Consider the following 15,859-nt stretch of genomic DNA (forward strand, 5'->3'; position numbering starts at 1 on the left):
CTCGGGGGGGGGGGGGGGGGGGGGGGGGGAAGCAGAGGAACTGAAGCCACATGCATGGCATAGATTTCAGTCTTTATGAGGGGACCAACACAATTTATTCTTGTCCTTCATGAACTGCAAACATGGAATTACTGAGAACAACAGTTCATTTAACAGCTAACTGGATTTCTTTTGCTACCAGAGCTTACTTAAAAAAACCCTAAAAATGTAACAGTGTGCAGATAAAACATGGTCAAAAACTTTAGCTACTGCATTAAAACAAAGCAGCTGTAATTTGGAGTGTGCTGTGAACTTAGGCAAGAGGGGAAAAAAGCTACCTTAAACTCTGGCAGAAAAGCAGAGAATTAGGCTTAAAGCAGCAAGACATAAACACCTTTTGACAGGAAATGATTTGACAAACCAGTATAAGGGGGATTGCAAACAAATTCCTGTCCTCCGATAGCTAATTTAAAGTTATATATGGACATATACATTTATTTAACACACATCAGGGACATGGCTAACTGTCCATTAGTTAGTCAGAACATATGTGTAAACTCCACAGAGAAGCAAAAAACTGGTGGAAGAATGTAGTAATTTTATAGCTATTGCAGTGGATTGAGGAGACACAATGCTGCAAACTACTTCACTAGAATCAACAAAGATCACTTCCTTACAGACAAAACTTGAAGCAGTCAAAGTCCTACTGAGGAAGAGCATCAGATCCTGTTATTAGGAAAATCAATTTGCAAGCACTATTTCCAATTGCAAACAAGCTTTTAAAATAACAAAACTGGCAGAGCCATAATACCTGGATACTAAATCCTGTGGGTTTATGTAGATGTCTAAGAACTCAGACAAGCCTGGAAACAATTGAAAATCCAAACCCCAAATGACTGGAGAAACAGTTAGTGCTCTTAAGGGTTTAAGGTGTGGTGTTCCAGAAAAGCAAGACAGGTTAGAAATAGAGTCCTGTACATGACCTTCATCCATCATAGCATTCACTCACCCATCTGCAAGTCAATACTTGGGAGACTTTCAGATAAAAACCAGTGCCAGTTAATTCCCTGTCCATATGTGCAGTGCTTGCTTTATTAGTCAAATCCTACTGTTCTTTGGGATCTGTTGGTTGTCGTATCTTTTAGTCCTAGGGTATCTCTGTGCTGCTGAGATGACTGTTGGTGTTTCTGACCTGGTAAAGTAAACATGACTGGTGGTCAGGCATTAGGTAAGTAATTAACTCCAGTATCCTCTGGGAGATACAATGAATAGGCAATCAACATGCCAAAACAATACTCCAGTCATGACAACACACAGGGTAGCTCATTTTGCAAGCAGCTATTGTTAAGGAAGCCATATCAAGTAGTAAGTCACTTCAAAAGTCCTGCATCTTGGCCACAGAGGGAAGACATTTTAAATCTTTTAAAAAGGCATATGCCACAGTCACTGTATATTATTAATGTTTTTTTTAATAGCTGTCTACTTATAAAATAAAGTTTCAGATGACTTTCTGTTAGTACTGAGGGAATAACACATCAATGATGATTGCTACCCCAAATTCCTGATGGACCAAAGACAAATCCATCTTAAAATCTTGAGGTCATTATTTGATAGTGTTTTAAAATGAATCACGGTACATCAGCACCACACTAATACAATATAACAACTAGTTATACCTTCCTGTGTGTCAGTTTACTTGGTGATGAACCCATGCTGCAAAATAAACACACAAGAAATGACTGACCAACAGTTACAGGTCTGACTTTTATACTGTAACAGTGACAGACAGCAGAACACACAGTTGGGCAGCAGAATCAATTTGAATACTTCTGCAGGTGCTTTCCACTGAAATCTACTCAGAAGTGAGGAGCTCAAGCTATTTCAAAACCTGGATTAATTACGCTTCACACCAGCAAACAACTTTCCCCAGTAACCAAAAGGAAGGTTTGCATGCTTCTTAAATCCATCCCATCTGCCAGGGTACTTTGCATGTTCTGAACACTACTTAAAATGCTGCCAGTGCTACGTTTTAATTGAATTTTATATAAAAGTCAGTTGTATCAGCATATAATTTACCAGTTAGACTAGTAAAGATGCTCTGAAATTGCTGTAACAGTTTTACTTTACCCGAAAGCAAGAAAAAAGTTTTATTTTAGCAAAATCATTTCTATTATTCTACATCTGACAAGTCAGAGTAATTTAAATAGTGTTATTTCCCTTTCTGTAAATATCAGTTTTCTTTGAAAAAACAATATTCAGAACCCTGCTTTAGTCTTTAGCTTTTAGCATTCTCACATTTCACCATGAAAACACACTAAGCCTTCTTTCATTTACAAACCTAGTCCTCCCTTCCGCAAAATCCAGTCAACAGAGACTGCAGCTAAAGCATCATGGCACAGAAGCTGCATATGAGATTCTTCTCTGCTTCAAATACACTGTGTTAAGCCAGTACTCACCACTTACCTCGGACAAAAACCACTGGATTAAAGTTAAAAATCCCAGGAAGTTAACTCTAAACTTGATGCACACATACAAATGTCTCCAGTGTGATTGAAAGCCTAACACAAGTAAAATATATGGTGCAAACAGCTTTATTCACTGCTATATTTCAGTGTAGCTAGCTCAAGTATGCCTATCAAACAAAATCATCTGATGCAAGCAGTAAGTTCTAATGTAGTAAAAGCAGAATATTAGCAGTCAGAACTCTAATAGTGTCTGCCTAGAAAGGTCTAGGCATACCTAAAAAATCCTAAAGTATTACAAGCAGAGGTAAGACCTCCTTGGCCTTAAATTTTGCTTTAGACAATTGCACCACGTAATCCCACGAAATTCATAAATATTTAATCCAACAGGAAAGCTCATGTTTGTCCCTGCCATACTTAGTGGACTACCTTCAGGAGCCCTCATGCTATATATGGCCAGAATGTGTTTCTCTTCCCATTCCACAATGACAACACCTCTGACTGATTTAGATATCAACACAGGTTTTTCAATCTTCCTGTTGCTAAGGCAAGCAATAGTCCTACAGTTCTATGTATAAAATTCTATGCCACCAGCTTTTGTCCCCCTGTGATCCCATCTGAACATGTATGACTATAAAAGCATGCAGTATTCCAGATGAAATCTAACAAGGACATTTTACAGTGGCATGAGATCTTCCCAAATTCAATTGAAAATTACTTCCTTTATGCATCTTTAGAAATCTGATTTTCAAAGCTACCCTAGATTGGTCCTTGTAAACATTTCTGTTACTGGTCCTCCAGCACAAAATGCTGCATACTGCTATGTAATCTCATACTTTTTTATTCCAGTCCTCAAGATCATTTAGTCACTTCAACAATGCTGTTCCATACTGGATGTCTTCCAAATTTGTATCAGCTAAAGTAATTTTATGCTGATATATATCACTTATGAAAAGATAAAAAAGGTTTGGCCACAAAACCAAAACCTGAGAAGTCTACTGATAAACTCCATAATATTCCTCATTTTAGTAAAACTCCCCTCTTCTCTTTAAACAATTTCCTACTTACCTTGCAATTCTTGTCCTGGTATCTGTCATCTTAGTGGCACCACATGAAACATTTATTAAAATACAGACATGTCAAGATTTACAGCATTGCTCCTAACAGCTAAATCTTGTTCCTACAGCAAATACAATTAAACAGCACCACATGTGGCTATTAATCATTGGGGGTTAGTATCACCCACAGGAACAACCTCCAGTGACTACTAAGGTGGAGACACCTGAATGCCCTGACTTGCTGAGATTATAATCACTCACTTTGCAGGCTGAGTGGTGCAAATGACCTACCTACACAGCAGCAGGCAGTCAGCTAGCAAAACCCATTAATGACCAGGGCACCAGATGTTGTCCAAGCTGATGCTGCAACCTTTCGCTTCCCACAATTCTGAACGTACCCACAGTTCATGCAAAAAATAAAAGGATATTTCAGCAAGTTAACAGTTTCCAGCCCAGATACTAAAAGCAAAGGATGTTCAAAGAACTAACCTAAGACAGTTACTAATAATGATGAAGGTTTGAACCCCAAGAAATGACCTCATATGGATTTGTTTTCTATCTTCATAAGGAAGACTAAGTAGTGAAAGCTGATATTATTCTTGAAATCTTTCCTGATTTCACACACAGGCATAGCGGAAGACTTCAGCTGCAAACTAAAATCTGACTTTCAATGAACACAAATTATCTATGCAGGTAGCTACATGTCCTGCATAGAGGAAAAGGGCACTATATGTATTATATTAGTAATTAATGTATATAACAGAAATATTATATATCTACTGCATACACCATCTTTTTCACTATCCCTTTTTAACCCTCAGTCTCAGACCTTATACCTCTGTGTGCTCACAAGCCCTGGACTACTTACTGCTCTGGTAATGCTTTACTATAGCCCATGAGCCTTCATGGTCACTGTCACTTACAAATGAATCTGCCCCTTCTTTGACAAGTGCTACTCATACACTATTCCACCCTACACAATATACCTACTTCATCAGTGTTGTGCTGCCACACTTCTTTCCCCCCACCCTCCATCCCACCACATGAATCTGAGAATGACTGAGATGGTAAGGTTAACAAATAAAAAACTTCAGTAAGTATTTGGTGTTTGCATCTACAAAGAATAACAAGACTCATGTGTACAAACAATCCTCTATTATCCCCAGAGGAAACAATGGAGATTGGGGAAGGGGAGAAATTTGCCAGAGACCTCAGAATTTCTCATATGGGGCAATTATCATCATCCTAAACTTGGGCCATTGGTCCTCCTCAAAGAATGTCTATCTAAACTAGAGAACAGACAGTGCCTTCAGTTCACATTGTAATCTGGGAAAGAAACAAGACTACAAGGAAGAATGTGTGTATAAAACGCACCTTGAAGAATTATGATCATGTTCAAGAAGCTTTTATTCTAAAATACACCAATACTGCATAGACCCCATTTGTTGGCTATCTCCAATCCAGATTGTTACAACTACCTAGTAGCAGCCTGAGCTCTTCAGGTCTGAAGGAATGGGCATGTTGTTTCCAAAGGTGCAGCCAGACCTCCAAATGATTGCTCTGCAGATATCAAAGATGAAAACATTTCTGAGCAAAGCCACAGATACTGGCATGAGTGCTAACACTGACTAAGAGAGCTCCACCTTGAGATTCGTAACATGACTTCACACATCTTGCTTCAGTTGACAGAGGATGCATAGCACTCCTACTGTCAGAGATGTAAGATCTCAGGGTGAAAAACAACAGGTAGCTTAAACTAGTAGTCCAAATGAAACTCATCTCAGCTGTGCAATGAAAGCAAATGTAACCAAGTATGCATTTTGCCTGTTCTCCCAACAAGCAATGAATTCACATATAAGGGAACAAGTTTGTAGACAGGGTGTCCTACAAGGTATGAAAATACTGACTTCAGGTAGCTCCGAGGCACTGAATTCCTAAGCAACTCCAATACTCTTATTAGGACTATACAAAAAGGGTACAGGATAACACTGATTATCAAGATGATAGTTAATAGAAATTGATCCTGGGTGGATTTTGAAGAGTCTGACAATCTTGATTCCCTTCATCAAAGAGATAAGGACCTGCAATACAACTAAGATGGCATAAATATGAAGTTAAGAACCTAGTCCACTTAAATAACAGCATCTAATAGAACTATTTTTAATAAGGGCAACAACAGCTTCTCCCCAGATAGCTGGAGTACCCTGACAGTAGGTAATATGGCAGTGAGATACAGTACGCCAAGATAAACAGATCTGGCAGAAAAGCTTTAACAGTATGAAACCAAAAGCTAAAATAGTTTTAAAAAGGCATGAGCAATCAGTGTCATGCATCATCTAACCACCTTTCTATCTGATTTACTCAAACCACAGTAGGTCATGTCCTTTATTCTCCTGTTTCATGGAATCAGGAAGGTGCCCTACAAGGAAGCTTTGGGCACTTCCTTTCCAAAACCAAAGCAAAGTGACTTCAGGGTATGTCCAAGACTTTGAAAGTGGCCTCAGATTTCCCTTCCAATCTCTCACCTTGAAACAAATCTAACTGTTCTTAAAACTGTGTCAGAAGATAGGCCACGGCTGATGCCAGCCTGATGTATCAAGCCTGAATTCAGTTAACTTTCCAACACATGAAGACAGTAGCATGTAATCTTGCAGCATATGGACAAAAATAATTGAATATCATGATTTCTGGACTAAAATGTATGTATCACTATGTCTAAGCATATTAAAGTTAAGTCCCAAACTTGTGTTTCCAATCATATTTGAAAGAGGACCACAAGACAAGACTTCTTGAGCCAGGACCAGCTGTCTTGGCAGATGAGCATGTTCTGACTCTCTATGCTAAAAACAGCTCATCTTCCTACAGAAGTATTCTAGTACCTGTAAAGCACTACCTCTCCTTGCTCCAGAACCAGAAGAAAATTCTGTGTTTTGAAGAAGGTTCTTGAGGTCCCCAGGAAATGGGGAAGGCAAGAGAGGGGACTAGAGTTTTTTTTTTTTTTTTTTTTTGAAGTCTCACAGAAGCATGTTAGGCTTTTACTAAAAGGGGAAGCAAAGTAATGAAGACAGACACAATAGAAACAGGAGAAAAGTAAAAAGAGAATGGCTCTCAATACATTTATAAAGATGCTGAGAAGATGAAACAAGACTGAAGAAGCCAGGAAAGCGGACAGCCTGGGTTTGCTGCAACCTCTCTTTCTCCTACACTCAGAAGGACTGCTGCACATAACTGAGTGAGAAAAGAATGACCCATCAAAAGGCGTGATGTAAAGGAACTAAATGTGTCTAAGGACAGGTGGGACTGAAAGAGTTCTCAGTAGCTCAGGTTTTCAGCTCTACCATCAGTTAGACTCAGCCTCCTCAAAGGCAGATCCAAGAATCAATCTTTTCCTTTGACAGCCCAGCAGCAAACAACCATACAATGTGGCATGAAGCTGGTAGCATCCAAGCAGCCTAATCTGTTGCACCTGCACTCATCTGGGCAGATTCCTTGCACAAAACCAAACTCTGACAACATACAAGAAAAACTTTACTCAAAAAGGATCTCTCCAGTGTCCTCCATATTCTGCATAATCTTATTATGATGTATTTGCCAAAGATGCATGTTATTGCAATGTTTCGGTCATGGATAGTTGTGGTGGGTTGACTCTGTTTGCCTCCAGGTGCCGACCAAAGCCACTCTGTCACTCCCTCAACTTCTTCACTGATCTTGGCATCTGCAGAGCTGTTTCTTTCACATATTCTCACTCCTCTCTTCTGGCTACAACATCCTGTTGCTCAGGGTTTTTTCCCCTTCCTGGATATGTTATCACAGAAGTTCTATCACTGTTGCTGATGGGCTCAGCCTTGTCTCTCTTGGAGCTGGCTGGCATTGGCTCTGTCAGACACAGTGGAAGTTTCTAGCAGCTTCTCACAGAAACTACCCCTGTAGCACCCCAACTAGCAAAGTCTTGCCACACATACCCAATAAAGCCTAAGGAATAAAACCTGTTTTCAGTGAATGTGAGCACTGATACTTTGCTGCACATTTAGCTTGCTCCATACTCCTCCAGGATTGGAAACTATTTTATTTCCCTGTCCCTCTTCTGCTCCCATTATTTTCTCCAACAACAGCAAACACTAATATGAAAGATGTGAAGGTATAGATCATCTCCAGTTCCTTTGAAACTTAGAGCTTATAGTACATGCTCCTGGCAGAAGGTCTGGTGCAGGTTGTAAACCACTTCAGATTTCGGTAACTTTTCTAGTAGAATCACCATTCCCAGCTACTTTCCAGACACAGTCAAAAAAGATCTAGCTGGACAGGAGATATACCAGGTTCTCTCACTGGAGTTAAGGAGGCCTTGCTGACTTGGGAATAATCCCTCCCAGCCAAGGACTGCCAAAAGAAATAAAACCATCAGGCTGTATAGCACACGCTGTCTCTTGTCACATACATCCCTTGCTGAACTTTGCAAGAAACCAGGGCTCCAGTACAGGCCACTACAGAGAGCAAGGAGGTGAGTTGAGTGTGCAAATGCCAGTGCCAGATAAGACCTGGTGGCTTTGACAACACAACAACACAGCATCACTTAAAAAAAAATTTTAAAAAATAAAAAAAAAAAATCATCACAGCGTATCTTAAGACTGAGGTTACCAAAGATTTATATATGTTAAACACTTGACACACTGAACTCCTACCATATATGTAGATGAAAATTCATAACTTATGTGACTTTGCGTTTTTAAGCATGAAATTTGCATCTTTATTTGCGTGAGCTAAGATGACATTCAGTGACTCAAACTACAAATTAAAAAAAAAAAATTTGCCTATCAAGTCAATTCCAGACAGTGCTTAATTGATCACTAGACAAAGCAGAAAACCTGTCAAGGGTGACTCTGAGAATACTTTAACTTCAAATTGTCCCTTCAGGGGACTAGTCTAGGCACACTAGCCAGCTGGTCTAGGGGCCAATGACTACATGAATATTTACTGAAATTAACTATACATAAAAGCAAGCTAATAATAGAGTCGACCATAAGCATGCAAATTTTCATCACATATGACATTTCCTAGTGCTGCTGAAGTGTTTGGTACATATACCTTGGGAGAACATATCAGCATTAAGAGAACCTAGTGTATCCATCAAGGGTAACTGGAGAAGTTGTCAAATAACCACAACAGGTTTCTGAATACACAATACATACATCTAAGAAAAAGAACAGCTTACACTTAACCTGTCTTAACTCTTATAGTATCAGTTTTTCACCTTCAGAGACACTTACAAACACCTGTGACCATCAGCAATATCATTTCCCTTTTATGGTTTGAGAAATCAATTCAAAAAGATGAAGCAACTTGCTGAAAGGAGTCCACTGCCAGAAAGGAACTATCCAGCATTTACCAAATACACTACCTGTATTCAAGTCCCACATAACATGTGCTGGTCACTCCATACTTCTGAAGCCTGTTTAGGCACTGTTGGTCTAAGCCATCAGTTTCCAAATGGGTGAGTATGCTGATTGTAGCAGTAGACATGCTAGTTCTGACAGCAAGCATTGCTATTGTTTTCATCAAGTCAGCACAGCACAACTAAAACCTCTTTCTATAGTGACCACAGATCCCCTGTTCCAAATGTCAATTTCTGCATTTGGGGGACCCAGAGAGGTATTCCAAACATTCCAACATTTAATTTTTCAGTTTTAAATTAGTCTGCACCATGTTTTTCTTTGTTTCTTTTAAAGGCTCTGCTGCCTTGAACTCTTCACAAATCTTCACGTTGTCTGGATTTCTGGTTGTGATAGCCAGCTGCTCAGAGTGAAAACCACCACCATTTTTTCTCTGATGTTGTTTCCACAAGGAAACTGAAGATGCCTTACTAAATTCACCATCCTCTTCAAAAATTCAGCTGAAACTTGGCACCTTCTCTTTTAGCATCCAAGAACAGTTTTCCAAGGTGTTCAGTGTCACTGCCTACACAAGGATTGACTGTGGTGGGACTTTAGTCTTGGTGTGTAGTTACAGTAAATGCCCAAAAAACATGAAGAGAAAATAAACCTTTGAGGAAATGTGTTTTGATATGCTAAAAATCTTTTTTTAAAGTGAAGACAATAATTATCAATAAAATACTTATTTATGGACTTTCATTCAATCTTTAAATGCTCTCGGATGCTTTAGAGGTAAACAAAATGATCATCAATTTATTGCGTTGTAAAGTGAAGCACTGAAATTTCCAGTGATAAGCCTAACATCACAAATCCTAGGGAGAAAAAAGCACTAGGAACAGAATGTAATACACTATTCACTTTCTCCACTATCTTTACCATGTATGCAAGCTATTTTATACTCTTTTCACACTGAACTAGGCCCAGAAAGGGATGGGCGGGGCAGACTGATAGAGAAAATGCATTAGAATGTAAGGTGGGGAAATAAAAATAGCTACATGAAATATGTTAGGTATTTATGGACTGCTTCTCACCATAACATAGGACTTATGGGTGTAAACAGAAGTCTGGATGAAATTATATGCAACTTTTTGCTATTGCAAACAGCATAAAGACTACTAGTGGGATAGGAAATTTGTCTGGTTTTCTTTCCTCATACAAACATTTTAAGAATTTAATAATAGCAGTAGTAGTGTAGATATAAAAATCACCTGCATGTGCTGAGAGTGGTGAATGAGGCCGAGGCAGAGCTGGAGACTGGCCATTGCCCATCAAACTCTTCCTGTTACTTGTTCTACAACTGTGGGCAAAAAGAGAGTAAAGACATTAGAATCAGAAATACAGCATGTACCACATATGGACATTTTGAGATTCTGTTACTTTGTTCCTTCACTTCTCAGTCTCCTATTTAAAAAAAAAATAAAATAAAAAATAAAAATCACAGCTATTGTTTTTGTAGGCATGTCCAGGAAGTCTACGATCATACTGGATAATGGCAAAGACAGCAGTTTCCAAAGAAAACGCACCATGGATACTTTTCAAGCTTGCAGGTTTGAGGTTCTGTGCAACAACCAGGATTCCCCTGCAGAGTCATGTACAGAATGTTCTTCCCCAAGTGCTGCTTGTTTCTCTGCCATACATGTTTGGTAATACATAAAAATATACAAGGATAATATGAAAAACAGTCTCAAGCTTAGAATCACCATTCAGTGAGTGATTAAACCTATTTCTGTTGCATGAACCGTAGCTGCAAATCACATGACAAAGAGCAATGATTTATCAATCTGAGAATGATACAATAATTATAAATCTAATTATTGAGATAAATTTCACATCTGTGCCTTTTGTCAATGAACAGATGATGCCTACGAAGATGAATGCATTTTTTTACTCATGCATTTTTCATCTGCAAAGCCACTAATTTCCCAGATTGCAAGATCATTAGGCAAGATAAATAGTAAATTAACATAACTATTAGACTTGGAAAAGGAGACATTTTTCTTAAATACATCATAGGGCTTTAAAATATTTGTTGGCTGAAGTGCTTTTCTTTTTTTCCTCTTTCAACTATAATGCATATTCTCACAAGCATGAATCCCCAACACTGCAAACTTTCATGCACAAGGAAAATAGTATCTTGAAGTCAAAGAGACTGTAACTGTGTATAAACTTAAGTGCATATACTAATATTTTTCTCCACTGCAATCACGTTTTTTTTCCTGTAAAGTTTTAGGAAAACTCAAAACCACTAGAAGGGGAAAAATTCATACATAAAACCATTTGATTAACATCGTAGGTTCCAGTGGAAGCATATTCAGATCCTATTTGTAGATGTCTCCAAAGATTAATTTTGTAACATTACGACCTCTATGTAACAGAAAGCAAGAGTGATTAGTCTTGATACGGTACAAATTGAATATAATGCAAAAGAAAGGGTGGAGTTTAATAGCATAAAGAGCAAAGTAAGACAGACTCAAAAAACAGGCTAAAGTAATACCAAAATGAAGGAAAGTAAAAAGCAAAACAAAGGCAGAGGAAATGTTGAGTATGAAAGCAGTATAGAAGATAGCTGCAATATGCGGAAAAGTCAAACACTGTTTCCCTTGAAAAACGTTTTGTGAAGCAGCAAGAGCACTATTCCCAACTGTTTAATGGGTTATTGCAAAGTTCATTTGCATGAATTGCCCAATGAATTGCTATATCACTTAATTATTACAATCAATTAAACAATTAGTTCTCATGAGTATATCCTTATTATTACAAATCTATATAAGAAAAGAAAGCATGAAATGATTGCAAGATTCACATTTAGAGCACTGAAAATGTCAAAACAAGACAAACACTGCAATTTCTAAGCTGAACAAACAAGAACTTTTAAAATGTGAAATTATCTACACGTGTTTTTAGGAATTCATCTAGATTAAGATCAGCTTTCTACAAGTATTTAACATACTCAGCACTTAATGTGCATTTTAAATTATGGAACTTGAGCAAATATTCCATATCCCATTAGACAACAACTTTGAAGTCATATTGTTTCTCCCTGTCTCTAAATTTTGTCCAGCTGAGGAGACATATTCAATTCTTCTCTTACATAAGCATGGTCCAAATCATTCCTCTCTGTTTCATGCAGTGTCACTGTATTTTTTTTTGTATCATTTTTTCTTGTATCATTATGACATGCCTCACTTTATCTGCTATGCTTGTTTTTAAAAGCTTGAATAATTGTTCCTTTACAATTCTCCAATCTAAAACTGAACCCAGTAGAAACTTTTGGTATTCATTAGACATTTGTGAAGGGACACACAGACTGCATCTATCCACAGTAATGTGATGTCACTATAGCATCTGTGATACAGGCTGGGGTTAAAAGAACCCATTACGTGGCTTTAAAGCAGCTTTGTATTGGCTAAAGTCTGGGACCTAAATGATCACCACACTTCTCATAAGGAGGGAATACATTTTAAGTATTTAATCCCTGGAAAGGATTTGTTCTCATCAAAACAAACATTACTTTCAAGAAATTCTAGGCATCCCTCACTGATTTTTCTACTAAAGGTGATTCCAGATATAGGTTTATCAGTATCATTTGCCCTATCTGTAGAAAGTGAGAGTTTTACTACTTTTTACCAAAATTTCCTATGTAAATATATTTTCCTTGCATTCACTCAAAAGTAAAACTTTATGTTCTTCAGGTGAAGTTACTGCAACACCTTTCACAGATCATTATCAAAGATACCTAACTGAAGTTACCTTGATTTTTTGGGGAAGTTATTTTAAAGAATTGTTTCTGGGGAATATGATGGCATTATTAATTTCAAAATCTTACATAGTGACAAAACTTTCCCCCGGTTGCCATTTAAAACAAACAAACAAGCAAACAAAAAAAATCAATCTCTCCTGTTTGCTCAGATGTGGCTGCAGCTATATGAAGAATTTATCTTTTTTCACATTCAAATGAAATGTGCTATTGAGAAATATAAAATAAAAAATATGAAGTCTCTGTCTTACCATTAAGGTAAGATGCAACACAATGCATGGAAGGATAAATCTATCCTAGAGCTCTTCACAAAGATTTTGAAACCCTGTTAACTATCCTGCACAATCTGTGAAACCCAACTCCTCCCCAGAATAATGCTATTACAGAAAAGGCTCTTTGTGGGTGGGGAGGAAAAAAAAAAAACCAACAGTCTTCAGGGAACCCTGAAAGATGATCTAAGCTGCTGGAACACTGCAAATGAGAAGCAGGGTCACACTAAGGAAGCATCAAAGCATTACTTACTGAACAGTATTAAGCCTTCAAATAGCAATCTTCCAATACAAAATAAGCTCAGAAGCTAAAGCCATTCTACAGACAAAATAGTTTTTCCTAGATCTCTGAACACATCAGAAGTAACTTTCCCCATCTATTGTCTTCATAAAACTAATCTTCTCCCATTCAGATTTGACAAGATAAACCAAATGATAAGAGGCAGCCCTGAAAGAAAACCTCTTTGTCTGAAGGAAAGTTAGTTATAGCAGTGCAGGAACAATCTACAGGGATTGCAATTTAGGGAAACATAAACCTTGGTAAACCTCAAAATGCAATTCTCTAAGCCTTGAATGTCACATTGTGATCAGGTTGCATGGCACAGAGGAGAGGCTAGCAAACCAGGCAGCAAGCAGATATACCACATTAGCACACTGAAAACAATGAGAAAGAAAATAATCTTTTTCCAAGGATAACAGAGCAGGGGAGAAACAAAATAACCCAGTCATGTTCAACAGTAATTAAATATTGGAGTGCACCCAAAATTTGAACAAAATAGAAAGTTTACATTTTTTGCCCTCTGTCATCTTCTCTGCCCAAGATCCTTCCTGGACTTCAGTCTGTTGACCACAACTTAAAGTGACAGTCCTGGATGACTACCTATCTGGAAATAGTTGGAATTACATTGCATCAGCAGTGCCCTGGACTACTGACACTGTTCCTTATCTTGGAATATAATTGATGACTTCCCATTTGGTTTCCAAATCCCTTACAGACATGTTCTGTCTTCCCTCCAGCTCTCTGCCACTCACTGATGCTCCTGCTCCTACCCACTCACACCTTTCCTTGCTATTCTGACTGCTCACCATATCTCACTGCTGGGGAATTCCTCCTTCACTCCAGCTCCAGTACCAGACCCAACACGCTAACCTCTGAGTCACTTCTCCAGTTGCTACAGATAATCAACATTTCCAGTGAAAAGTACTCATGATATAGCAAATAGCAGACACTGCATAGAAAGTGCTTTGTGTTCAACTTTGTTAATGACAAAGCAAGGGTGAACTACAGCTGCTCTAAAATGCAATCCTGTTGCATAAAACTTGATTACCTTGCTCCTTAAATAGCCACAATTCATCCTTTATCAGGCGAAAGCCATTTGGGCAGAGATGATGGGAACTCCTAGACTGAAATCAGCAAAGCACAAGACAAAAGTACTAGTATGGCCATTAAAACAGAGCTACACTCCACAAGCTCTTGGAAACACTAAATAGAGTACAAAGTCAAAGCAGAAATACAGTTCTAAGATAGGCGGTACTTCATCCAGAGCTAAAATATTACATGCAAGTTTCCTGACAGAGTAACCAAGAGATGACAAAAACTGTGAAAGGTATGAATGAAATGGAAGTTTCTTCCTCAGAACATGGACTAATATGTGAGCAAATTACTGGTGGTAAAGGTTAATTGCCCCTTTTTCCAAAAAGAAGTACAGAAAGAAGGCTATATTGACAGAGATTAACACTTGCCATGCTTTTCATGGGAAATTTGGCATCTGCTTTAATAATTTATAATGATTTCATGTCAACATCCTCAATTAAATTTCACAGTTGTAATTAAGATGGATTTGGACCCTAAGCTATTATTATGACAGTTCACCACCTTTCACAGGCTATGCTGAGCACAGCACTACTCCGCAACACAGCTTCTTAATTTTGTTATTAATATAATACAGTGGTTTAGTGGAGGCTAAGATTAAAAGGGGACTCCTATTTTAAAAGGAAGGCTGCAAACAAGGTGCTTTATTTACTAATACAAATGCAGAGAGGTTAAGCTATTGCCATACCCAGAATGCAAAGCCTGACAATGTAGACACAAGAGAGAAGACTACTGCAAGACAGCACTCCCATAAAAGCTCTAGGCATAGAAAAGGTGGTTACAATTTCTCCGGTGTTAAAACTGGATTGCTGAAGACAACCTCAGGAGGAACATGCTGTGCCTAACAAGACTTGAGAGGTGGCTGCTTTGTTTATACAGGAAAGTTAAAGTTATATTTCAGTTATATTTAACTTGCTATGAAACGAACTAACCTATGACTTCATAGTTTATTATCTTCATGAACACTGAAGAGTCAACAGTGCACATAGCACTGACTTAAAAAATTCTAACATTTGAAGTGAGGAATTTAGCTTGTTTGTCTTTTTTCTGGTTTTGTTCTTAAAGAAAAAGACGACTTCTGCATTAAGCAGCAGTTTGGTGACTATTACCAAGCTCTCCAGAACCCAGGCAAGTTCTGTGGCACATCAACCTGAACAAATGCAAAAACCAGCTGCCACGAAGAAATGGCACACACTGGCAGCAGCTTTCTTGTTAAAAGGAGCCTTTAAGCTTGTATACGATGAAGCATCTCCTCATCTAGAAGGTCAAGTAACACATGGCCTGCAATTAATGGTAGCTTCACACCTATATCACTTTATAAAAGAAAATTAATCAACCAAGAATATTCCTCTCTGAACACTATGGAATTAGGGTTGGTTACATGAGTGAACTCCACAGGCTCCATTCAGTGTTATTTGTTGCTACCCTGTTCTATGCTCCCGCTGAGCCTGAAGAGTAACAAAGAAAAGGCTTACAATTTTGAGACATATTTCCTAGACTGAAGCAGGTAAATTCTCAAATCAAGAGAAATGTGCA

General features: G+C 38.2%; 1 protein-coding gene across 8 annotated transcripts in view; it reads right to left on the minus strand.

Moving 5' to 3' along the window:
• The window catches only part of MAST4 (microtubule associated serine/threonine kinase family member 4), a 315,990-nt gene that overhangs the window by 69,394 nt on the left and 230,737 nt on the right, over positions 1-15,859 (minus strand). For all 8 annotated transcript variants that reach the window (XM_026865288.1, XM_026865287.1, XM_026865290.1 and 5 more), the window contains one exon: positions 10,134-10,222. In XM_026865288.1, coding sequence (XP_026721089.1) covers positions 10,134-10,222 — 89 coding nt within the window. The remainder of the gene's footprint in view (positions 1-10,133; positions 10,223-15,859) is intronic.

The sequence above is a fragment of the Athene cunicularia genome (genome assembly GCF_003259725.1).
Source record: "Athene cunicularia isolate RWA chromosome Z unlocalized genomic scaffold, athCun1 chrZ_part1, whole genome shotgun sequence".
In the NCBI taxonomy this organism is placed as follows: Eukaryota; Metazoa; Chordata; class Aves; order Strigiformes; family Strigidae; genus Athene; species Athene cunicularia.